At 38.0% G+C, this 27,175-nt stretch overlaps 1 protein-coding gene across 1 annotated transcript in view; it reads left to right on the forward strand.

The window, feature by feature from the left end:
- The first annotated feature begins 456 nt into the window (after positions 1 to 456).
- The window catches only part of PIK3C2A (phosphatidylinositol-4-phosphate 3-kinase catalytic subunit type 2 alpha), a 78,954-nt gene continuing 52,235 nt past the window's right edge, over positions 457 to 27,175 (forward strand). The window contains exons 1-3 of the mRNA XM_024558680.3: positions 457 to 593; positions 14,634 to 15,768; positions 26,747 to 26,850. Of these exons, the coding sequence (XP_024414448.2) occupies positions 14,689 to 15,768; positions 26,747 to 26,850 (1,184 nt within the window). The 5' untranslated portion in view covers positions 457 to 593; positions 14,634 to 14,688. The remainder of the gene's footprint in view (positions 594 to 14,633; positions 15,769 to 26,746; positions 26,851 to 27,175) is intronic.

Genomic DNA, 27,175 nt, shown 5'->3' on the forward strand with positions numbered 1-27,175 from the left:
ACCCCACCGCACCCGATGCGCGTTGAGGAATCTGTAAATGCTGGTTGGAGTGAAAGACTTTTGTTAACTTGCCCGTTCTTTCAGTCTTCCAATCACAAACTATGTCGGTGCGGACTGAGGCGGAGACCACGAATCTGGGAGTCGAAGCTGGGACGGAGGCGCGAGCGCGGAGTTCTCGGAGAGATCATGAAAACAATAGAGTAGAGTGGTTGGAAGTGCTTCGAAGGCCCAGCCAGAGTCCAAGGAGGCCCCACTCCCGTAGCCCGAGGCTGTGGTCAGAGACGTCCAGCGCCCTTTCAACACTCCGCAAGCGAGAGCCGGACACTAGCATCCACCATCCCAGCTGGCGCTTCACTGGACGCACCCAGGCCCCGCCCACTGCTTCAGGTAGGCTGTCTGAGTCAGCCTATCCGCAAGAAGCCTGGGCGTGGAGGGCGGAGCTTCCAGACCGGAAGTGACGTATATGCTTGGCTGGCTGCAGAGTCCGCCGAAGCTCTCCGCGGTGGCTGAGCTTGCTGAGCGGAAAATGGCTCGGACAGGGGTAGCTGCTGCGGCTTGGGTTGTGACAGAAACGGAAGCTCAAGCAGCGTGAGGTGAGGAGTGGTGGGTGCGGCCGGGGCCGGTACCTGGAACCCAGCGCTGCAAGGCCAGCGAGGGGCCTCAGGGGTTCAGGGATGGAAGGGTCCCTTGTCCGGGCCCCCGGTCCCGTGGGTGCCAGTCTCTGACCCTCCATCCCGTACGTACTCTCGGCGCTGCCCCGTCCCGACTCACCTCCCTCCGGGCCTTGCTTCCACGCGGGCGGTCGCCGACTGCCCCGCTGAAGGTGCAGGGGCCTGCGCCTCACCCAGGCCCTGTTGTCGGGGACTGGGTGGGGGGGGGGTTAGTTTTGTCCCCGAGGGGGAGGAGAGGCCACCCCCTTGTCCCGCGGGACCGGACTGGAACAGCAGTGCCCGGTCCTATTTTCTTGACGAAATGTTACGTTATTAAGTCCATCGAGTGTGTGTTGCGCTTCGCACTTTTTTTTTTTTTTCGCCCCACTCCCTTTTCACTTCCTTGCCCCTCCCATCTCGGGCTTTGGGGGCTAATGATCCTTTTTTCATCCCACGTCCCCGCGGTTGCCTTTTTGCCGCGAATCCACTTGCTTGGGGAAGACTTACTTCAGTGTGTATTTAGCTCATGTTCCTGAGAGGGCGGTCATATTAACTTCCTGAGTGACGGAGGAACAATAAATAATTGACGATAAAAGCAGTACATACTTATTTTCCTCATTAAATGGTTTGGCTTTAAAAGGGAGATTCTCTAGCTATGGAATTTTTTTTCGGGAGTGGGGAGCAGGGATTGAGAAGGGAAGTGAGGACGAAGAAAACTAATTGAGGAGGAAAGTCCAGAGATAAAGAACGTGGAAGAACCTGTAGTAGTTCTTTCCCTGTATTCTGATAAAAGTTGAGGTTGTAATTATATTTTTAAGAGTGGGTGTTGAATTGAGTGTAAGGAAGGAGGCCTTCCTCTTTGAACAAGATTATCTGTTAAAGAGATACCCTAACATCTTTCCAGGTGGGTGTCAAGCAGAAAAGCTCTGCTAAGATTGTTTAATATATTGGAGTATCAAAGTCATAAATTAGAAGAGTTGCAGAAAAAAGAAAGCTGTTACTAGAAGTGGCGAAGACATAATTTAAAGGAGAAAGACCGCAGGCTAGGAGGTCCAGGAACACTGATTTGATTCCGGGAGAGACTTCGTACCTTGGCTTGTGTCGCTTCACCCAGGAGCCTTTTGAGGTAGTTGTGGTTGGTGCTGTTATTCATGGTAGCAAATTAGACTGAAGTGCCCTAGTTCAGGTCTATACAGTTTAAGATAACTGCTTCTTTAACGTTAAGACAGTCTTTGAGTACTGAAAAGCATTATGACTGAATGAGAACAGAGAGATTTTATTGTTTATCTCAATCTTAATTCAAAAGTGATTTTTATGTAGGTACAAAGCACTTAAAGAGCTTCCACAAGTTATTTTGCCTAAATTAACAGATTCTGAAGCAATTTTTTTCCTGATGAAAATCTCTGTCATTTTCTACGCATGTTACTTGCAGTTTTTCTTGGCAAGCAATGTATTTTAATGTTTTCATCTATAGGTTTCACAGTTTTTTTGTTTTATACAATATGAAAGTTGGCATGCTTGCATTTAGGAATTTTAGAAACTATAACTTTATGTAATTAGCTGTATATTAACATGATTATTTGTCCCTTCAGCCATGAATGTTTCCAAAATTTTCAATTAATTGAAGATGGCAGTATCAATTCTCATGTCCAGGAATCTTTCTTTCATCTTGCAGAAGGTTTTCTTACTTAGTAAGCACATTCTTCAGTAAGTGAACTTAATGATGAGTGTTGGATTTTTCAAGAGCTCAGAGTTCTTATTAGAGCATCAGACCAAACTTTGCGGAGCAGCAGTGCAAAAGTCCTTTGCTTTGCAACTTGTATCGCTTTGATATCATAAATTTACCATATTATTATAAATTTGCCATATTCCAAAAAGAATTTAAGGCAGGTAAATGATAAAGGTGAATGTTTTAGTGCCGTGCATTTACTTAGTACATGATTGAATTGTTAGTTGTACCTCAGTAGGGCTAAAACTTTACACTATGAAAGATCTTTCGGTTTTCAGCATCCCTGCAAGGATGCCTGGCATTACAGGGGTTCCAGGGATAGAAAAATGAATGAGACAGTGCTTGTCCTCGAGAAGTTCTCTAGTCTGTGTAGGGACACAAATATGCAAATTGGAGCAGAATGATTATACGGGCAGTAGTGGATCCAAGTAATACTAAAAAGGATGTGATCACTTGGACCGGCAGATGGAGAAGGAATGAATACATCTGACAAGGAAGATGGTGCTCAAATTGAGTGCTTTCCCCCTCCACTGGTCTTATTTTCTGCAGAGTAAATACGGAAAATATTTTTCTCATTTTCTTAAAGAGGAAAACGAGGCCCAGTGAGTTTGTGACTTGTTTAGCATAACACGTTAGAGGCATTACTTGAACTTGTCTTACAATGCTAAGCCTAGTATTTTTTTCATTGTATCTCTTCGGATAGTACTTCAGTGTTTAGATACATAGCATTTGCCAGATTTTGGAGTGTTTATTAAAGAATGGGTACATCCTGCCTTTGGGGTGTTTATATTCCACTTAGGAGAGGCCAACTACAATACATATGTAGCAGAAAGTAATTATAAAAACTTGTTAATGGTATAGTATGGATCCCTTAAGGGATAGTATGGGTACTTTTTAAATAGATGAGAGTTAACGAGGCAAGATTTCTGAATAACAAATTTAGATCATAAACTGTTGCTGTAGTAAAAAGTGATGAGGTGTCAAGGACATAGTTATTTCAATGCACAGAGAAGAACTTGGGGGAAAACTTAGATAAGAGAAAATAAAGTATAGGTTTAAGGAAGGATTTGCAAGGTTTGTTTGAAAAGATAAGGACAGGACATTGGTGAGATAAGAGATAATAAATAGACATCTGCTATTAAGAATTTAGAGACCAGTGGTCAAATTTTATATTATTTGGATGATTCAGAAAATCTTAGCACAGGCTGTGAACTGGTGGCTTGCATAGTATGAAAGTCATAGTTAAGAGAACTGAAGGAGAGATCGGTGACTATAAATGAGCAGCAGAGTAATGCTTGTTCCTGTTGTGAAACCGAGTAGGGATTTGGTAAGAAATTTGACTACAAGAGAAAGGAATGGGCAGAAGGATTGTTAAGAAAATCGGTTAAAAATTTTGCAGTACTGAAGCAGCCTATTTTTAAAACAAATATTATCCTATAAAAACAGAAACTGGCAGTTTACCTTCAGGAAGTAACAGAAGAAGCAGGAAGAGATTAAGTATTGTTAAAATTCTGCTGTGGAATGAGAGGAAAAAGCAAAGACAGAATTCTCTTTCAAGATAAAAGGGTGCAGAAAATGAGAGCAGACAATAGAGAGAAATCAATGCTGGCGAGGTGGGGAAAAACAGGGATGTTAATGGGAGAGACGGACGGATTTAGGAAAATACCTAATTAGGGAACAGGAAAATACTTTTTCAAATGTTCTGTTTGTAGTTTGGGGAATTATGTGAAGCATGTATTTTCCCTCCAAGATAAGCACTAAAGGAGACCTAATTATACCTATAAACAAAACCGTAGTGCTATGAATAACCATAACCAAACTGACTTATTAAGTCACTTTATATGTGTTCCTAATGTAATTTATAACTGTTCTGACTCCTCTTTGGTTTAGTGTGTGTTTTTTAAGATCACACTGCTGAGCTGGGAAAGGTGCTCTTTGGCTCCAGGTTTCATAGCCTGGTTTTATCTGATTAAACTTCATAATGACACCAGACTGGAATTCTGCCTGTGTTGCAATGCATGACATGATATTGTAACTGTTTAGAATTTTTTAAAATTAGATTTATTGAGATGTAATTTACTTATAATAAAATTCATGTGTTTTAGGTATACAGCTTTATAAATTATGAGAAATAGCAACAGTGTTTAACTACTACCACTACAATTAAGACACAGGATATTTCCATCACTCCAAAAAGTGTCATTATGACCCTTTGTAATCAGTCCCTTCCACTCACCCTTTTTCTGGTCTCTTGCAACAACTGATGTAGTTGTTGTTGTTGTTCCTATCACTGTGGTTTTCCAGAATGTCGCATAAAATGGCATCATACGGTATATACAGCCTTTTGAGTCTGGCTTCTTTCACTTAGTGTAATGATTTTGAGATTCAGTAAGCTTCCTTAAAAAAATCAAACTAATTTTTAGAACAGTTTTAGATAACAGAGAAATTAAAATAGTAGAGACCTAGTTTCCCGTTATTTTCTTTTAGTATGTAAACTATTGATATTTGCTAATTGTCAAAAACAAGGTTCTAGAATTAAGTTTTTGGAGATGGAAAATCATGTGAAGGTTTCTATCAAGATGACTTTTATTGTAAATTCTACATGAAATTTGTTATTTTAACCATTTTCAAGTGTACAACTTAGCGACATTAATTATATTTGCAACCTGAGCAACCATCATCACTAATTCCAAAATTTTTCTTTTTTCCACATAAATTTTTCTTCTTTGTATTCTCTTTATTTTAAGTTGTCTTATTTTTAGAGAGTAGGAAAGGGAGAAAGAAAGGGAGGGAGAGAAACATCAATTGGTTGCCCCTTGCACATCCCAAACTGGGCACCAGGCCCTCAACCCAGGCATGTGCCCTGATCAGGAATCAAACCTGCAACCGCTTGGTTCACAGGCCGATGTTCAGTCCACTGAGTCACATCAACCAGGACTATTTCCAAAATATTTCATCATCCCACACAGAAACTCTACCCATTCAGCTGTAATTACCCATTCCCCCTCTTTCCAGCTCCAGGTAACTGCTAATCTTCCGTCTGTATGAATTTACCCATTCTAGATATTTCATATAGGTGGGATCATACGTTTGTCCTTTCGTGTCTGGCTTATTTAACCTCGTATAATGTTTTCATACATGTAGCATGTATCAGAGCTTTATTCCTGTTCAGGGTCGAATAAATTCCCATTGTAGGTAATACACCACATTTTGTGTATCCTGTTGATGGATACTTGGGTTGTTGGCACCTTGTAGCTATTGTGAAGAATGCTGTTGTGCATGTGTGTGCAGATATGTAAGTCCTGGTGGGTTTTTTGGGTTTTTTTTTAATTTTTGTGAGTTTATTTGAGCTAAACTGATAACATATGCCGGGAAGCAAGATCTCAAATGCTGTCTGTAACTGTTTTTAATTCTTTTGGGTATATATCTAGGAGTGTCATACGGTAATTCTGTTTAATTTTTGAGGAAACACCAAAGTGTTTTCCAAAGTGACTGCTGTTTTACATTCCCATCAGCAAAGTATGAGGGTTCCAGTTTCTCCACATCCTTGTCAACATTTGTTATTTTATTTCTCTGTCTTTTTCTTTTTTAAAAAAATTATAGCCATTTTAGTAGGTGTGAAGTGGTATCTTACTGTGCTTTTGATTTGCATTTCTCTAATGAGTAATGATGTTGAGCATCTTTTCATGTACTTATTGGCAGTAAGCTGCAGTTTTTAACAGTAGGAATGTAGCACTTGGTTGTTCCAATAATTGGACGAGTGTATTTTTTAAGGCCGTTATGTAGGAGGCATTATATATAATTTTATTTAACCGTACAGTACTATGACATGTGATGTATGTTTTACAGATGAGAAAACTAAGACAAAGGCAGATAAAGGAGCTTGCTTAGGATTGCACAGTCAGGGAGATGTGATATTTGAGCTGGAGTCCATCATTTTCACCTATCACTGTTCTAGGAAACTAGCAATTTCATGCCATTGGTGTCATGTGAAATCAAGATGTTGTTAGCTGTAGAAATTGATGGGCTTTGGGGGCAGAATTCCAAAAGTAGTCATACCGTTTTTCATCATTAGCATTCCCTCTATGGGGGTTCTCAGTTGCAATGCCAGTTTTATTTTCCCTACTATAATCCAAGTTGGAATGGAGGCATATACCAAAGATTGAGCACAAAAGCTTTCTGTTACTTGTCGTGTTGGAAATGGGTGATGTTAGAGTATGTTTAATTATTCGTGTTAAATGAATGAACAATAAAGCAGTCCAAAGTTCAACAATTATCTCCACAAAGCAGTACTGCTGTTGGGATTCTGAGTTAGATTGAAAACTGCTTTGTCAATAAAATGTCTTTCAGCAGGAGCCTCTTGCTGTGACTGTATTTCCCCCCCTTTCCTTGTCTCCCTCCCAAACACGTGCAGTCACACATATGCAGATAGAGAAAGTTGTTCTGAATGAATGCCCTGGTTGTGAATCTTTTATGTGTGGAATGTTGCTTCCAAGGGCTGAAGGTAGTAAGTACAATGACTGCCAGTGCTTATTAGACTACAGTGCAGCCATTGCTCTTTGTCAAAATAGGAGAATTAAGCCTTTTATTAATTGTTGGTAGTACTTGGGCAAAGCGTAATTTTAAGTGTGGTATGGAGGTTAAAGAATGCGGGAGCCAGGCTAGGCTCGTCCACCTTTAAACTTGTGAAGAAACTGGGGAAGGCTGTTCTCTTGGCTGTTCCTGTGATGCACTCTTTTCTTATGTCCAGGTTATGGCTCCAATTTCATCTTTTCCCTGATTAATAAGAGAAAAAAAATCCCTCTATTACATATTTATCACCTTTGTTTTCAAAGAGTAAGGCTTACTAGTGATGAAATGTTTAAAGCTCTGTGAAAGTTTAGATAATGAAAAGTAATGAAAAGTTGTTCTGATTTCTACCATCCACTTCTTCTCCCCTCTCCCAGTCATCCATTTTTAGGTATCGAGTTAGTAGTTTCTTACCTTTATCACCTCAGTCTCCTAAGGTGTCTCTCCCTTACCAAGTCAGACCCTTGCATCTGTGCCTTGGTTCTGTCTTACTCAGCTGCACCCAGGATCTGAGCTATTATTTATCTCCAAGCTCTTGTCCCTTTCAGTCTTTGTTCCCTGAATCCTTCTCTTCAACCTAGCACATACTGAAATCCTTTCCCGGGCTTTTAATAGCACTTTCTGACACCTCCTCCACTCGCTCTCTCCTAGTTCTCTTCACTGCCAAAGAATTGAAAGGATAATATGCTCTTGTTCTTTGCAATTCCTTCCTTTTTCAGTTTCTCACACTTGTGTAAATTCCCTTCTTTGAAAATTACTAATGAGGGCCTGTGGGGGAGGGGAGGTGAGGAGTGACTACTGATGGACGAAGGGTTTCTTTGGGGATGATAGAAACGTTTTGAAATTTGGTCGTGGTGATCGCACAGCTCTGAATATACTTAAAACAACTGAATTGTATGCTTTAACTGGGTGAATTTTATAAGTGAATTATATCTCAATAAAGCTCTTTTAAAAGTAATCACAAATGAGCTCTTAGATCTCGAGTATTTTCCCGTCCTTATTCTGTCACCTCCCTGTAGTTTCTGATAATACTGATTACTTTCTTCTTAGGATGCCTTGTTCCCTCATTTCTCTAATACCAGCCTTCATACCTACCAGTGATTATCTTCTGACCTTCTGTTCCCTTCAGTTTTAGTGGCCCTCATGATTTCTTCCTTGTCTCTTTCCCTTCTTTGTCCTAACATTCGCCCAAGGCAGCATCAACTACTCTCATGGTTTCAGGTCTTCACTATTACATGGATAACATCTAATATTCATCTCTAGCTAAACTGGTCTGTTGAGCCCAAGGTCCAGTATTTCTCGTCAACCACCAGGCTGAACTGTATTTCCTACATGTACTTGTACTTCAAAATAGTGTTTTGGTCTGACCAAAAAGGACTATGTGGCTCTGAAAAACAGTTCTGAGAATGTATACACATAGTTTTCTTCTTTCAGAGAAAGAAATTAATGGCTTATTATTTGACACAGTTGAGATGACTTCCAAATACTTTAAATGAAAATGAATGCAACAAGAGTGGATTAAAAATATTGTATCTCTTAGGTTAAAATATTCATTTTAAATATGATATCTTTGTTTTACAGATTACTGAAGACACTGCAGCAGGGGAGTCATGCTCATTTTCACCAGGGGCCACATCAGCCTCGCGGTTGCCTTCAAAGGGCCAAAATAATTTTAGGACTGTATGAATGTAACTACTCCTTAACAGTTAAGGAGTTGAAATTACATTCGGCCCTTTGAAGCTAACAGCAAGGCTGATGCGGCCCCTAGTGAAAATGAGTTTGACACCCCTGCTCTACAGTGAAGAATTGCTTCCTAATCTGGCCCATATTAGACTTAATTTCATTTATTTAACACACATCTGAATGAAAAGCTTGCTTGTTTCAGGATGTTCTAGGTGCTGGGAATATAGGAGTGAACCCAACAGATAAGTCCAGGTTCATAAAATTTATAGCCTAAAGGGGAACAATAGACAATAAAATAAGTAAGTAAAATGTACAGTATACTGGATAGTGCTAAATGCTACGGAGAAAATAAAGTGCATAGGCAATGGAGTTAGAGACAGTTACGGTTTTAACTAGGTTGGTAGTGAGGACTTGACTCAAAAGTCACCTTCTCACTGAAAACTCAAAGGCTGGAGAGTGAGCCACGCAGCTCTCCTCCGGAAGATCAGTCCAGTCACAGGGAATAGAAGAGCATGATGTACTTGAGAAGTCAGGAGGCCCATGTGACAGTAGCAGAGAGGAGAGTTGACAGGAGGGAGGTCATAGGAGGACCAGACATTAGAGTGCCCGGTGGGCTTATTGTCAAGGTTTTGCCTTTTCTCTGAGCAAAATAGGAGCTGTTGAAAGTTCTCAGCAAAGGCCTAAGAAGATTTAGGTTTTTCAGAATTACTCTGGCCACTGTGTCGAGAATAGTCTGACGGTGGGAGGTAGAGTGATGGCAGAGACAGACTAGCAGGCTATTTCAGCAATCCGGGCAAGACATCATGGGTGGTCGGTTTAGAATGGTAGCAGGGATATAATGAAGAAGCGTGCAGATTCAGAAATATTTTAAGGTAGGCCCTGTAAGATTTTATGTGCACATCCATAACTGTGTGGTAGCCACCACCAAACATTGCTGCCTTGCTGACAAGCTGTATTTGAATTAGTGTTTTCTAATTTAATTCAAGTAAGAAGTAAAATTTACTGGATTTATGTAGGATGGTGGAGTGTACAGTCATCTCTTACTGATAGGAATATCTTACTACTCATTTAAAAATGTTTTACTTGTGTTTGAAAATTCAGTGAATATTAAATTGATCATGTTTTGTGCAATGCCTATTAAACGATTCACAGATGGTGAAATGTTGAGAAAACATATTTTATAGTTTTCTTTTGTATTCTTTTTTATTCTATTTTAAATATTTTTATCGATTTCGTGAGAGAGAGAGAGAGAGAGAGAGAGAGAATATCATCAATTTGTTGTTCCACTTATTTATGCATTCATTGGTTGTTTCTTGTACATGCCCTGCCTGGGGATTGAACTTGCAACCTTGGCGTATCAGGATGGCATTGTAACCTAATGAGCCACCTGGCCAGGGCTTTTGCAGTCTTACTTACACCACCCCCTCCCTCCCCCCCACCCCCATCTCTTAATGAATAAGGGTGGTGTCCTTAGTTTAGCCTATAGATTGACAAATGAAAAGCGACAGTACAGCTCTGATTTGTATTTTTTTATAGTATCAGTAAAAAGCTAAGTTTGTGTTTACGTGATCTGCCATATGTAGGTAAAGAAACCCCACGTGCTATTTACAATGCAGGGTTTTTTTTAATTTTTCACATATCATAATATAGGTATGAGAATGTGTTTAAAATATGTGGGGAGTATTTTTTTATTGTGAAATAACACACAGAAAAGTGCATAAAGCATACATGATTATTGAACACATTCTTGTCAGATAAACACTTGTATAACCAGTTGCTAAGTCAGGAACTAGAACATTGCTGATATTCCAGAAGTCCCCAGGATACTTCTCCCTGGTCATAAATACCTCTGTCCCTCCCTCTATGAAGTAACCATTATAGTAACTTTTGGTGATCCTTTCCTTTCCTTCAGTTTTACTACTATACAAGCATTCTTAAGCAATATAGTTTTTTAATGTTTATACAAAGGGAATCATATATATTTTTGTCTCTCATTTGCTTAACATTGTTTCAAAGTTTTATCCATTTTTAAAATATAACTTTAGTTATCTCTTTGGCATTGCTGTACAGAATTTCATTAAGTGAACTGTGATATAATTTTAAAAAAATTGACCTTAGTCCCCTGTTCCTCTAATGCAACTTTTAAAACCCTGGGAATCACCAGCATGATAAGAGAGTCTTTTGTACACTAATGAGGTGACTATTGTCCTGGACCCTTAGATAATAGTTTCCGGATGGGGACTGGTCACCAGAGAGATCAAGGTTTTGTTAGAGGGTTAGAACTTTTAACCCTGCCCGGTGACCTCTAGGGAGGAGAGAGGAGGTGGAAATTTAGCTAATTGGTCAATGATTTAATCAACCATGCCTGTGTAAAGAAAGCTCCATAAAAACTCCTTAATGTCAGGGTTTGGGAGCTTCCAGGTTAGTGAACACACTGAGGTGCTGGGAGGGTGGTGCCTCCAGAGAGGCATGGGACCTCCACGCATTCTACCGCCCCCTCCCCCCCCCCCCCCCCCCCCCCCCGCCCCAGCCTTGCCCTGTGCATCTCTTCCATTGGCTGTTCTTGAATTGTGTCTTCTGTAATAAACTGGTAATAATAAGTAAGCTGATTGCCTGTGAAGTATTTAGCAAATTATCAAACCTGAGTAGGGATTGTGGGAACCCTCGATTAGTACCCAAGTTGGACAGAAGTGTGGGTAACCTGAGGACCCAATACCTGCAACTGGCATCTGAAGTGAGGTCAGTCTTAGGGGACTGAACCCGTCAGAATGAACTTGAACTGTAGGACACTTAGTTGGTATCTGGAGAGTTGAAGAACTGGATGTTGGAGTGGAAACCTGCCCCCCGGCCCGCCACATTTGGTGTCAGCAGAGTTGTAACTAGAAACAGACCGTGATACTTATCCACATTCATCTCAGCAGTGAGTGTGTTTTCCCATTGTTTCACATCCTTGCTATCAGTGTTGTGAAGTTTTAAATTTTTCCCAGTGTTGTACGTGTAGTGGTATCTCACTATGGTTTTAATATGCATTTCCTTGATAACTGTAAGATTGAGCCTTTTTTCATATACTTTTTGGCCATTGTATTTCTCTTTTGTGAGGTTGGTGTCTGAATATGATATATTAGTATCGTATTCAATAACCTCGCTAAACTCTGGTATGTAATTCTATTATATGGATATTCTTTGGATTTTTTACTTTATCTAGTACTATCTTGTTTCTTAATATTTTATCCTACTGTTGGTTTCTTTTTGTTGCCTTTCTGGGCATCTAGGATTCTATAAGATGTTGCATAGAAGTCGCAGTGGGCATCCTGGTTTTTGTTTATGGTCAAAAGGAAAGTTGTCAAAGTTTTACTGCGGAGTATATTTGTGATACCGTTTGTCAAATAAGGAAATTCCCTTCTGTTCATAGTTGACTGAGGCTATGTATTGAGATGAACATATGCCTTTTCTGTTTTAATTCTTTAATTATTGATGTGGTAAATTGCATTTTGTATTTACAGCTGAGTTTTGTTTAGGATTTTCTGTGTTTGTGTTTATGAGTAAGATTGGTTTGTTATTTTCTTTTTTCACCCTTGCCTGGTTTTGTTAGCAAGGTTACAGTAGTTTCATAAAAGATTTGCGGAACGTACCTTCCTGTTTATTCTCTGGAAGGGCTTGTGAAAGATTGTTTCTTCCTTATAGGACGGCAGTGAAGCCGTATTGCCCTGCAGTTTTCTTTAAGGAAACTACTTTTGACTACTAATTCAGTTTCTTTATTGCTTATAAGATTATTCAACTTCATGTTTCTATTTGAGTAAGTTACTATCTTCTAGGAATTTGTCTACATTTAAAATTTTATTTGCTTAAACTTAATAATAATATCCTTATTATCTTTTTAATGTCTGCTGCATGGGTTGGATGTCCCTTTTTTGCTCTTGATATTTTTTATTCCCCTGTATTTTTCCTTGATCAGCATCACCCCATATCGTACTAGTGTTTTCAAAAGAGCCAACTTTTGCCTTTGTCGATCTTCTCTGTTGTATATTTCCTATAACTAATTTCTTCTCTGGTCTTCATTCCCTCCTACTTTTCTTTTGCTGTTATTGCTAATTCATAAGATGGATTCTTAGTTCATTAATTTTTTAACCTTTCCACTTTCCTAGCATCATTAAATATTACTTTAAATATTTCTTTACTGTTTTATGTATCTAATATTTGTTGGTATGATGACTATTTTTCCCTTTCTCTGTGAGCTTGTTATCAATTTGGTATCTAATTAGTTTTAGTATAACTTTTAAATTGCTATTGCCTCAATATGAGTAAGAGTAAAATAAACATTTTTACTTTATTGGGAACTGCTTATTCATAATTGTTATCCCTTTTCCTATATGGTTGTTTTTCTGTATGAGCTCCTTGTTATGTGTTTGTAAATTAGTTCTTACTCTGATCTGAGTAGCAAATATTTTTTCCCTGTTTATTGTTTTTTTGTTGATATTTTTACTGGTTATTTTTATTTTACTTTTCAGCACCTAGAACTGTGTCTGGCTTATAGTGTATACACCCAATGAATATTTATTGAAGAAATGAGTAAATTCAGTGGTGCTTTGCCAAACAAAAATTATTACTTTTAGTTTTTATTTTATTTTTTAATTAGTTTTAAAGATTTTATTTATTTATTTTTAGAGAGGGTAAAGGAGGGAGAGAAACATCAATATGTGGTTGCCTCTCTTGTGCTGCCCCTCCCCCCTAACTGGGGACCAGGCCCAGGACGCAGGCATGTGGCCTGACTGAGAATTGAACTGGTGACCTTTTGGTTCACAGGCCAGCACTCAACCCACTGAGCCACACGAGCCAGAGGGAAAAATATTTTTAAAGATTTTATTTGTTTACTTTTAGAAAGGGGGGAAGGGAGGGAGAATGAGAGGGAGAGAAACTGATTGGTTGCCTCTTACACACCCCCAACTGGGACCCTGGCCCACTACCCTGGCATGTGCCTTGACCAGGAGCTGAACTGGTGACTTTCAGTTCTCAGGCCAGGGCTCAATCCACTGAGCCATACCAGTCAGGGCAAGAAATTTTTAATTTCATATGTGGCATGCCTTCTATTCTATTGAACAGTGCTGCTCTAACCTAATCTCACCCAACACCTGGGCAGTGTTCCATTTTGTCTTTTTGACAAATTTGTACAGTGCCTAACCCCAAACTGCTTGGTTTCTTTTGTCAAATGAGGTTTTTCCCCCTCCATGAATCAGTAGAGATAGGAGAATATTGTCTTTTCTACTGCAGTTTTTCCTTTTAGCACAGATGGAGTACCTGTCTTACATTTTTAGTTTTTTGTTGCCATCTTCCTTCTAGTTTTCAAGGTAATATTTTCTCTCACCGCTTGTTTATATTAAACTCAACCATGTGGTTTTTTCCATTTTAATTGAATTATTAATAAATGAGCTCTTTAAGTGTGTTTATTTTTGTTTTAGAATTTGAACATCTTTGTTAAAGGAATTGTGTTTTAAGTTCTCTAGCCGTTGACGCATTCATTCAACAACTACAGTAGGTTTGAGAGTAGAGGGTATATAAAATGAGCATTTTAACAAATAGCAAAAGATAGAAACCCTTTCTTTTTGACTTGCTATTTGCATAACAGTAAACCCAGTTGGAACTCTTGGAAATAGTGACTAGTTATTTAAGCCATTTTATGCCAAGAATTCTGGCAGAAGGCCACTGGTTACAGTAGACAGTGTGACAGCTGAAGTGAAAGCTTGTTGAGTTCATTTACTGTTCTAGCTTTCCTGGTAGGGCAGGGAATAGGATGTCATGTATGTCTAAACATCTTCCTTAACCTGAGTGTGTGAGGCATTTTAAAAGTGTTCCCCTTCACCCCGATTTCCCCCAAATGTTCATTTTATTTTATTTGGTAGTGTGTTTGTAAGTGACTTTGAATCCTAACTAAAAATATATGAGGTAGGTTAAAAACAAAATTTGTGTTTAAAAAAATCTAATTGAGTGTTTATTTTTGTGCATAGGTCTTGCTGTTGGGAACTACAAGAAAAAAATAGATTAGAGGAAGGTCGGTCTTTTATGGACATGGCTCAGATATCCAGCAACAATGGATTTAAGCAGTGTTCATCTTCACATCTGGAACCAACAAGAACAAAAGATGTGGACAAAGAAGAAGCGTTACAGATGGAAGCAGAGGCTTTAGCAAAGCTGCAAAAAGATAAACGAGTAACTGATGATCAGCGAGGCTTTGAGTTGTCAAACACCACCAGGCAAAAAACACAAGTTTATAACAAGCAGGATTATGATCTCATGGTGTTTCCTGAATCAGATACCCAAAAAAGAGCAGTAGATATTGATGTGGAAAAGCTCACCCAGGCTGAACTGGAGAAACTGTTGCTAGATGACAGTTTCGAGCCAAGGAAAACACCTGTGTTGCCAGTTACTCCTGTTCTGAGCCCTTCGTTTTCGGCACAGCTGTGTCTTAGACCTACTGTTCAGCGAGGACAGTGGCCAACTGGTTTGTCTGGGCCTTCCACTTACACTTTACCTTCTATTTATCAGTCAACTTACAGTAGTAAACAGACTACATTCCAAAATGGCTTTAATCCAAGAATGACTACCTTTCCATCCACAGAACCTATATATTTAAGTCTTCCAGGACAGTCTCCATATTTTTCATATCCTTTGACACCTGCCACACCGTTTCATCCACAAGGAAGCTTACCTATCTATCCTCCAGTAGTCAGTCCTGACATGGCAAAGCTGTTTGACAAAATAGCTAGTACATCAGCATTTTTAAAAAATGGAAAAGCAAGGACTGATTTGGAGATAACGAATTCGAAAGCTACAATGAGCAATCTACAGGTATCTCCAAAGTCTGAAGATATCAGTAAATTTGACTGGCTAGACTTGGATCCTCTGAGTAAGCCTAGGGTGGACAATGTAGAGGTTTTAGAGCGTGAAGAAGAGAAAACCGTTCCAGGTTTGCTAGTAGAGGATCCTTGGGATGCTGTTCTTCTTGAAGAGAGAGCACCAGCAAGTTGTCACCTTGAAAGAAAAGTGAATGGAAAATCTCTTTCTGGGGCAATGGTAACAAGAAGCCAGTCTTTAAATATTCGAACAACTCAGCTTACAAAAGTCCAGGGCCAAATATCTCAGGTACAGTTGTCTTTTTTTAAACTGACTTCTTAAACTTAGTAGTAACACAGAATTGATTTTTGTGGCATAATTTATTAGATACAAATATTTTTTTATTCTGACTCTTATTTCCTTTGTTCTTAAGTGTACTGTACCTCTTAGAATGTATGGTAAAGGATTAAATGTGTTTAGGCCATTTGAAAAATTGCTTGCTATTAATGTTATCTTTTCAAGGATTATAAATTCAAAAAACCTCTAATTAAAGGATCTGGCTATCACTGATAGGCAATTTTTAAATAATTTTTATCTGTCTCTCCATGTCATCTTATATCTGGTCCTACTTTTTTTCTTCTTTATCTCTTATTTTTTCAAGGCAAACAAGGAATTATGGGGTTTTTACACCATTATAAAAATTCTCATTTTATTTTTTATTTTTAGTGTTCCTCATTATATTGTTTTGTTGTTTTTAACTGTGAATGAATGGAAGGACGGGAGGATAACCCCAGAGAGACAAGAGAAAGCCATTCAAATGATTCTCTTTAATCACCTGTATTGATAAAAGTGAGGAATGGAACTCTGTAGTCTATATGATAGTGTTGTTGATTTCACATAGTCTTCCTATCTGGAAATTTAGTTAAAGGTGGCTCTCAGAAGAGAGGCAGCAAGGTGTAGATTTTTCCTTTCCAAATATAGTATACCTAGTTGTAGATTTGTGTTATGCTTTTATAACATCTGTGGATCCTGGGAATGTTAAGCCTATTTTCACCTTAATGTGAGCTACATCGTTCAGTGCCTAGCTTCTCTTTAAGCATTGGGAATCAGTTAGCATTTAGGGAAGAAGTAAATGTCTCACGATTTAGATGGGTTTATGTTGAATTGTTTAAAAAGCCATTTTGGATATCAGGGATGAAATAAGCAGGTATTAAGAAGGCTCAAAAGAAAAGATGAGGATATTTTTGATGACATGATCAGAAAAATCTTAACCATTGTTACTGTTCCCAAATGTATTTTGTCTACAGCTCACACAAAGAAACATGTTATTAAATTCTCTTAAGCTTTTTAATACTATTTACAAATTTCGTACATAATCTCTGGACATCTTTCAATTAAAAAAGAAACCACAAGTTAATTACACATTTTAAATCGAATCACAAATATAATGTCAGATTATTTTTTCTTCATAGTCCATGTCTTCTTGTGGATTTGGTTTGGTTTTTATAAAATAATCATTTCCAGAAGTATTTGAAGGGAGAAGTGGAAATTCTAAGTCAAGAATCATTAAAAAAAAAAAAAGTGGGGGTAGGATATTCCTAGGAGTAGAATTGTTCATGTCCAGGGGTCATGCGTGTAAGTTCTCTGGCTACTCCATTTCCTATACTGTACTTCACTTCCCCACGGCTAATCCCCTCACCCCCTCACCCATTCCCCACACACCCCTCCCATTTGGCAACCATCAAAACGCTCTCCGTATCCATGATTCTGTCTCTGTTCTTCTTTGCTTAGTTTCCTTATAGATTCAGTTGTGGATAGACATGTATTTATTGTATTATTATTAGATATGTATTTATTTAGGATAGAGATGCATTTATATATATTATTTAGTAACTTAATCTTAAAATTCATTGTCCCAAAAAATAGAACAAGGAGAAAGAAAATTCAGGGAGGCAAGTATTACGGTTAAATGTCAACAAAGGAATTTATAAAAATAGCCTGTTGGTTGTCAGTGCATAATTATTGAAGGTCTTCAGTTAGAGGTTTGGTGTGCACTTGTTACAAATACTGTAAAAGGATTTTTATATTCAAAGAAAGTTCTAAGCCCTTTTATTAACACAAAATTTCATCATTTTCTTTGTGTACAAGAAGATAAAGTTTGGTTTCATTTAGGCCAAAAGGGGGAAGGTAAACAACACTAGTAGTATTTATTGGAAGTTCGTGGCACCAACATTAGATGGAGCTTTTAATTTTTCACATACCATTCATCTCTATTTGAAAGCTTTTCCCCGAAGTTTATATTTTTGTTGAGAAATAAGATTGCAATGTCTGTTGTTTTTAATTACTATATGTACTTAAGTATTCATTTTCTGTAAGAATTTTATGCTTTATGGTAAAAACTCAGAAGGGTATTTTTCTGCACACTCAGCAAACTTACTTCCTGTTTCTTCTAGTGTCTCATTTTTGTTAATAATAGTCTACATACTTTAGTTCAAATGTTTTGTGAGCAAAACCAGGAAAAGGAACACTACTTAAAACTGTGTCTTCTGGCAATTTAAATTGAAATGAGAATTTGAGTTAATAGCTATATATCTAGATACTTTGAGCAGATTTCAAACATTTCAGTAATGAATTGAATTATTTTCATAGAAGTGGTTTTGCAAAGTTCTATGGATATTTACTCTTTCTAAAAGTTAATTATATTAATGTTAGAAACATTTATATCCCCATTGACAGAATGTCTATTAATTTTAAAGATGAAGGAAATGAACAAAATGTGTTTTCATTGTCTGGCTGAACAGTATATTGTTTGAACAGGTTACTGAAGTCTTTTTGTAAAATTAAAAAAAAATCAGGTAAGGAAGTAACCAACTTTGTTCTTAATAGTAACTGATAGATGTATTTAATGCTTATAGAATATTAACTGAAAACTTGGTGTTGTGTTCCATCTAATTTCTGGGTAACGTGGCATGAAACTTAAACTTGGACTTGTGTAGGTGTAAAGCTTTCCCATATTCTTATGATTGCTTTACAGAGTATATACTGATAAGATTTTGTGAATCATTTCAAATCTTCACTGCTTTTCGTAGACCCCTCATCTATCCTTTCCACCTTTCCTTTAGTAGATGTCCTCATTACCTTTTCTTCTTTCTTTTTTTATGTTGAGGTCAAGGTCATCCTTTGTATGCACTAGTCCATTTCAGATTTGCCTTTCTGGTTTGAGGGAAGAGATATTCTTTCCCTTTTCCAGAACTTAATTCTTTCATCTCTTTTCTTATGCCTGTCTCCCTAAAGTATTTTCTACCTTTACTCTTTAAAAGAGAATTTGTACTTACGGCCTTTCCAGTCTCTCACTGTCCTCTATTCCCATCACATTGCAGAGAAACTTACTTCTGGTAACAGGTAGACTAATGGCCAGTCTCTGACCATATTCACTATCCACCCCTTTTGCTCCATATGAACAATTAACCACATCCTTTTTTTGAAACTTCTCTTCAGTTGCCCAAACATACTTCCTAGTTTTTCTCCTGTGATCTTTGACTCCTTTTCCTTTGTCTAGCTTCTAAACATAGGCATTCACCCAAAGTTTTGTCCTTGGTTGTCTTTAATATGTTACCTCTTCTTTCTTGTTCAGTGCTTTATTCTTGAGACTCCAAGATACAGAATTTGAAAACTACTGGTTTAGACTCTTCTAGTAATATAACTCCATGGCTCTTCTTGGTTGAGAGGCTGTGATGGTTAATCTTTGTGTCTACTTGACTGGGCCATGGGGTTTTCAGACATTTGGTCAAACGTTATGGGAGTGTCTGTTTGTAAGGGTGTTTCTGAAGGAGATTACTATTTGAGTCAGTAGACTGTGGAAAGGCAGATTGCCATCTCTAATATGGGTGGGCCTTGTCAAATCAGTCGAAGGCCTGAATAGAACAAAAAGACTGACCCTACTGCCAATGAGTAACTCCTTCTGTCTGTAAGCCTTTGAACTGGAACATGGATTTTTTCCTTCCTTCAGTTTCCTGACTCAAACTGAAACATCAGCTCTTATTAGGTCTTGAGCCTGACCTGTTCAGACTAGAACTACACCATTGATCCTCTTGGTTATCCAGCTTGCCAACTGTAGACCTTGAGACTTGTCAGTCTCTATAATCACATGATCTAATTTCTTATAACTCTGTGTGTGTGTGTCTGCATCCCAGCTTCATTCCCAATGGGTACAGTCGCTTATGTGTCCGTTAGCTTCCTAAAGACATTGTCTCTTACTGATTGAAACTTGGACCCCAAACCCCTTTGGATGGGAAACTGCCCTCTCAGGGATCCTGATGGATGTTGACAACAATTAGTAGAGATAAACATCCCTGTAGAAAATTGCTGAAATTAGATGGATGATCCCCAAGTCTAGGTCTTTAGCTCTGGAATAGAATTTCAGGAATAGAATATTTCTAGATGATGATCAAACATCTGTGAGGATTTCCAGTCCAATATATTTACTAGAGAACGCAGTAACTTCTACAACAAACCTTTCTTTGTTCAATATATTGGGTAATGGCATTAGCAGTTTTTCTTACTGATTATCATTTGTCTCTTTCATTCAATGAAACATATTTGAGACTATACAATGTGAGGGCTGTAAACATTAATCATTTGCAGGCCTCATCCTTAAAGAACCTGGGTTAGAAGAGGGAGACAGGATATGTGTGCATATCATTGCGGTACAAAATAAAGAGCCTTGAGTGCCACACGAAAGTGTGCAAGATCAATGGAGAAAGAAGCTTCGATGTTTACGTTGTTCGGGTGGGGTCGAGAGGGATTGGGGGCAAGAGCTGAGTGACTAGGTGTAAAATTTGTAAATATTTTTGTTTAAGGAATAGTGGACAAAAACAAAAAACAAAAATGCTAATACTAACGTATGAGACAAAAAATTGGTAGCCCAGTGTTTTTTACTCTGTGAACAGAATATTGTGTTAACTTTCCAAATTCTGTTATTACCTTAATGTATGACTGGAGAATTAGTTATTATAACCTATTTATATCACTGTCAATTGAAACTTAAAACCTGCTTGAAAGGAAGGACCTAATTCATGAATGGCACTGTAAAACAATGCAACATTTTGATTTAAAAAATACGGAAATGTCACTAAGGAGATTCACAATCTGTTAATAAGTAAAACATGAAAAATAGTTAAAAAAGGAAAGATGATTATTGGGTCAAGCAAAAAAACAGGTTTTTTTTTTGTTTTTTTTTTTAAGATTTTAGAGAGAGGGGAGGAGAGGGAGAAAGAGAGGGAGAGAAACATTGATCTCATGTGCCCCAGGCCTGAGATCAATGAGGACCAGGCCTGCAACCCAGGCATGTGCACTGACTGGGATTCGAACCAACATCTTTCTGTTTGCAGGACCAAACTCAACCAAGTGAGCTATGTCAGTCAGGGCAAAATAGGTTTTCTATAATGTTGCTCCAGCAAAGGTCACATGTCATTTTTCTCATTGCATTTTTAAGGTTTTTTAAAAATTATATTTTACTGATTATGCTATTACAGTTATCTGACCTTTCCCCCTTTGCCCTCCTCCTAACTGATACCCCCCACTCCCTTAGGCAATTCCCCAATCATGGCTCATGTCCATGGGTCAGGTATATAAGTTCTTTGGCTACTCCATTTCCTACACTGTACTTTACATCCTCATGGCTATTCTGTAACTACCTACTTGTACTTCTTAATCCCCTCACCTTTTGGCCCATTCTCCCACCTCCCTCTCATCTGGCAACCATAAAAACACTCTGTATCCATGATTCTTCTTGTTTGCTTAGTATCTTTTTTAGATTCAATTGTGGATAGATTTGTATTTTTTGCCATTTTATTGTTCATAGTTTTGATCTTCTTTTTCTTAAGTAAACTCCCTTTAACATTTCATATAATAATGGTTTGGTAATAATGAACTCCTTTAGTTATTTCTTGTCTGGGAAGCTCTTTATCTGCCCTTCAATTCTAAATGGTAGCTTTGCTGGGTAGAGTAGTCTTGGCTATAGCTCCCTGCTTTTCATGACTTTGGATATTTCTTGCTAATTTCTTTGAGCCTGTGAAATTTCTTTTGAGAAATCAGCTGACAGTCTCATGGGAGCTCTCCCGTAGGTAATTAGCTGCTTTTCTCTTGCTGCTTTTAAGATTCTCTCTTTATCTTTAACCTTTGACTTTTTACTTATGATGTGTCTTGGAGTGGGCCTCTTTACATCCATCTTGTTTGGGACTCTGTGCTTCCTGGACTTGCATGTCTATTTCCTTCACCAAATTAGGGAAGTTTTCTTTCATTATTTTTTTCAAATAGACTTCCAATTTCTTGCTTTTTCTCTTCTTCTGGAACACATGTATGATATGAATGTTGGACCTCTTGAAGTTGTCCTAGAGGCTGCTTATACATCTTCATACTTTTGGATTCTTTTTTCTTCTTATTGTTCTGAATGGTTGTTTTTTGCTTCTTTATGTTCAAAATCATTGATTTGATTCTTGGCTCATCCACTCTATTTTTGTTTCCCTATAAATTGTTCTTTATTTCAATTAGTGTATCCTTTGTTTCTGATTGGATGTTTTTTATGCTGTTGAGGTCCTCACTAATTTCCTTGAGCATCCTTATAACCAGTGTTTTGACCTCTACATCTGATAGATTGCTTGTCTCCATTTTGTTTAGTTCTTTTTCTTGAGTTTTGATTTGTTCTTTCATTTGGGCCATGTTTCTTTGTCTCCTCAATTTGGCAGCGTCCCTGTGTTTGTGTCTGTGTATTAGGTAGAGCTGCTTTGACTCCCTGTCTTGTTAGTGGGCATAATACAGTAGTTGTCCTGTAGGGTCCAGTGGCACAGACTTTTCTATCACCCAAGCTGGGTACTTGGGGTTGCACCTTTTCTGTGGACTGAGTACACCCTCCTCTTGTAGTTGAGCCTCGATTGCTGTTGGCAGGTCAATGGGAGGGATTCACCCAGACCAGTCAGCTGCAAAGATTGGCTGTGACCAATGACTACCAACCTCTGCCCTCTGTGAAGGATCAGCTGTAGGGGGGTGGGGTGGTGGTGCTACAACATGGTCTGTACCTGTCCATTGGGTGTGTTGGCCCTGGCGTTTCCCTGGAGGTGCAGGCCAAGGTCAGCCCCCTCCTATGTTCTGCCTGGGGCCACTCTGCATGAGCTATAAAGCAATCTGGGATGGCTGTTACTTGTGCTGGGCTTGGAGATTCCCATCCCAGCACAAGTAGCATCCAAGCTGTGAATCTAGGATGGCTGCTGCTAGTGCTGGGCCTCAGACTCGCGGAGGCCAGTTTTTGATTAATAGGATTTAGGAAGTTGTGAAGCATGAGCTGTTCATATGGAAAAACAGCCTGGATGGTCCTGTAAGTTGGGTGGAGCGGAGTCTCCTGGGGTCTCCTAGGTGGGTCACACAGTGTTAGCCAGGTTGATGGAGTGTCAGATACGGCACCAGCTTGCTGGCTCAGTCTGGATGGATGTGGTTTCTTTAATTCTGTAGTTGTGAGACTTCCATTCATCTCGATTTTTGATGGTCCTGAGTGATGGTTGTTCTACATTTTAGTTGTAATTTTGATGTGGTTGTGTGAGAAGTGAGCCATGTCTGCCTACGCTGCCATTTGACCAGAGTATCTGTTGTTTTTTGTCAAGAGACTTTTGAGAGGTTAATGGCAAGGTGATTAAGCATGTGATTTCTGAAGTTAGGCTACCTGGGTTGAAATCCTAACTTGAATATATTAGTTATTCAATAACACTAGTTATTATTAGTGATGTTGTATGAATTAAATAAACTTCTCAGTGCAATTTACAGATTTCTTTAGTCTGTAAATGAGAATAATAATAGTACCCACCTATTGGGGCTTTGTTAGAAATAAATAATACATACATACCTACCAGTAAATTTCTAACAGCAGAGCCTGACATGTAATAAATGCTCAATAATTTCTAGTTTTTGATTGTGGTAAAATATACCTAACAAAATTTACCATTTTAGCTTTTTTAAAGGTTAGAAGTATGAAATACATTCACGCTGCTGTGCAACCACTACCACCCTTATCCCTGTAACTTTGTTATCCTGTAAAACTGAAACTGTACCCGTCACGCAACAGCTCCCTGTTCTCCCTCCCCCCATGCTCCTGGTAGCCACCTTTCTACATTTAGTCTGTGATTTTGAATACTCTTAAGTATCTCATGTAAGTTGAACCACATAGTATTTGTTTTTTTTGTGACTGGCTTATTTTACTTAGCATAATGTCCTCAAGGTCCATCCATGTTGTAGCATATTGCAGAATTTTCTTCCTTTTTAAGGCTAAATAATACTCTAGTGTATGTATATGTCTCATCTTGCTTATCCATTCATCTGTTGATGGACACTTGGGTTGCTTCCATGTTTTAGTTATTGCAAATAATGCTGCTGTGAACATGGGTGTACTAACATCTCTTCGAGAACTGCTCTCAGTTTTTTTTAGAATGTACCCAAGAATGAAATTGCTGGGTTTTATGGTCCTTGTATTTTTAATTGTACGAGGAACCACCATACTGTTTTTCTTTCCACAGTGGCTGTACCATTGTACATTACTACCAACACTGCAGAAGGGTTCTGTTACCCTCACATTCACACCAACATTGGTCTTAGGGGATGTTGTTTTTTTTTTAAGATTTTATTTATTTACTTTTAGAGAGAGGGGAAGGAGGGGAGGAAGGAGGGGAGAAAGAGAGGGAGAGAAACATTGATGTGCGAGAGATACTTGGATTAGTTGCCTCTTACATGCCCCGGGCTGGGGACCTGTCCCGAAACCCAGACTTGTGCCCTGACTGGGAATCGAACTGGCAACCTTTCAGCCTGCAGGCTAGCACTCAATCCACTGAGCCACACCAGCCAGGGCTCTTCTGTTGTTTTAAATAGTAGCCATCCTAATGGGCGTGAGGTGGTGAGTTTTAACTTGTTTTTAGAGGGTGTAAAACATCCAACAAATTGAATCAATGGTTGAGTGCCTCCTGAACTGGATCTAAAGTTCTACAAAAATACAAAATGCAAGAAAACTTGATTTTTACCTTCAAGGAGCTTTCCCATTTGGACAAATATATTAAAAAAGATATAATGATAATGGTGTTTGTTCAGAAGTACTTGGAAGTGCTAGGAGGGAAGAATTGCTTCATACTGAGTAATTATAAAAAGGCATTATAGATGAAATGGCATCCTGTTGAGTCTTGAAAAATTGATAGATTTTTGACTTATGAGGGGAATTCAGGAGGAAGGCATTGAAGACAAAGTTTCAGAGGGCAGGATAGGTCGTTTGTGTTTTATTAGGAACAGGATATGATTCAAGCTAACTGGAACGTAGAAGTCCTTTGGAAAGTTCTCAGATATGTGATTGGATTAGATTGTGACAGACTTTTAAGTGTCAGACCAAAGGATTTCTTAGAAACATCCAATCCCGATTTTAGGGTAGTATGGTCTATTTGCTCTGTACTTGTTTCTATAACACAAATTAACTGGTGTAATTGGTAAATATGAGATTGGTGTCAGTATAAAGGGGAAATAGCATTAGTTCACGCATAATCTTTACCAGCATATTAACATTTTTAAAGAAAGATTTTATTTATTTATTTTCAGACAAAGGGGAAAGGATGGAGAAAGAGGGAGAGAAAAATCGTTAGGTTGCCTCTTGCTAGCCTCAACCCAGGCTTGTGCCCTGACCAGGAATTGAACTGGTGACCTTTTCACACTAGCCAGGGCGCATATTAACATTTTAAAGCAATCAAGAACAAACTTTCTCACAATTAAAGAGAAAGTATTAGTAATGTAAGAAAATATTAAGGAAAACACCGAAAATCCTGCAGACATCTTATTTAGTAAAAATGGTGTTTGGATGAGTAGCTTCAAGAATGGCTTCATATTCCACAGTGTGAAGCTCTCTGGTGGAGCAGTTAGTACAAAGAAGATGTGAAGACGTTTCCTTTGCATTAAGAACTTTGTTGAAGAAATCTGTATCTCAGATAATATTTTTAATTTCATTGAAATTGGTAGATTAGAAGCAAATGCCCTCAAGAATCCATATCACAAATGAAGCAGGAGCCTCCAGGGTTTTAAAAAAGGTTCAAAGAATATAATGCTAAATGCAAATTCAAGTGCATACTTAACTGTGCTAATGTTTTTATAAGGTGTTTTTATTGTGTTAGTTGGGGTTTTGATGATAAAGTTATACTGATTTTGAGTAATCTGCCTTAACCCTGTTTTTTCCATAAGCTTTGTTATTTTTAGTTGTAGTTTGTTTTCTTCCCCAAATGTGCATATCACAGTCTAGCAGAAAGGTCTCTGTCGTGTTTTAAAAGAAGACAATTCATAAAGGAATTATTGCCCTAAGTTTCCAGTTTAATTTTCTGACAAAATGTTCATTGAAATCCATCACAACTCTTGAAATTTATACGCTGTGTTCTGATTCACTTAATTTTGAATTGTGAGTGTTCCAATTCTAATTTTAATGGAAATTTACATTTGAAATTGTGCCAAATTAAGTATTTTTATGTAGTAACCCCAATACTTCCAAATATGGACTACACTGTTTGGCTTTGCTTGGGTGGTGAATTTATCTTCTAAATGTTTAACACAAATTTTGATCATAAACTTAATTACTGAAGGACTGTCAGTTGTTTGTATAAGTTTATTAACCTAGAGAATGTTCACTAACAGCTAGAACTCAGTCTCTTATGTAAAGAACCGGCTGCTGTGTTGGACTTTGAAGCCTAAGTTAAATACGGTGTGGGGCAAAAGTAGGCTTACAGTTGTTTGTATGGAAAATAATACAGTAATAAATGATAATATAAGAATAAACTCTGCTTCACATGCTCATAACTGTAAATCTACTTTTGCCTGACCCTGTATATAGAATTCCTGGTTTATTAGAGGATTCCTAAATGCATTTATCTTTTCACTTTCTTAAAATAAAGGACTAGCCCTTTCATTTCATTCAGCCATTACTTTGGTGTTCATTTCAGGAAAATTTTGAATGGAAATGTCTTTAGCATTCCATTCTGACTGACCAATACAAAGAATAGGATATTTCTACTTTTGAGCAAATAAAACCAGTGAACTTTAAAATAAGGCTTAGTTGGCATTACTTTTACAGATAAAGTTCATAATTTAAAACTTCGTTACTAATGTAATTAATTTTACTGTCATATCTTTGTACATATTTTTGTAAAAATGTGTTCATGCTATGCTGCTATTTAGCATTTTGGGGATCTTTTACTTTTAAAATAAAAACACTTTTTGATTACAGAAAGACCCAAATGGGACCATTAGTTTGCCAACTGGAAGTTCTCTCCTACAAGAAATTGAAGTACAAAACGAAGAAGTGGCAGCTTTTTGTCAATCCATTACAAAGTAAGGAATTTTTCTTTATAAATTAAATATTATTTTTTATTAAATGCTTGTTTAAAAATTGATTGAAAATTAGCTTAGTGCTAATTATTCTAACGTTTTTAAGTTAATTTTTTTCTCCCTGTGGCTTAGAACTTAAATTGGCACATTAACAAACTGGAGATGAACCTGTTAGGTTTCTGAGTACTTAGAAGAGGAACTGAGGTCAGACAGCAGACTTCTGATAACCAGTTACATGGTTTAACCAGTTAACTTCTGTTCACCAGTGAAAATATGGCTCTGACGTTCAAGTTTCAGTGCACTTAAATAATGATGCCTGTTACTTTAG

The sequence above is a fragment of the Desmodus rotundus genome, chromosome 5 (assembly GCF_022682495.2).
Source record: "Desmodus rotundus isolate HL8 chromosome 5, HLdesRot8A.1, whole genome shotgun sequence".
In the NCBI taxonomy this organism is placed as follows: domain Eukaryota; kingdom Metazoa; phylum Chordata; class Mammalia; order Chiroptera; family Phyllostomidae; genus Desmodus; species Desmodus rotundus.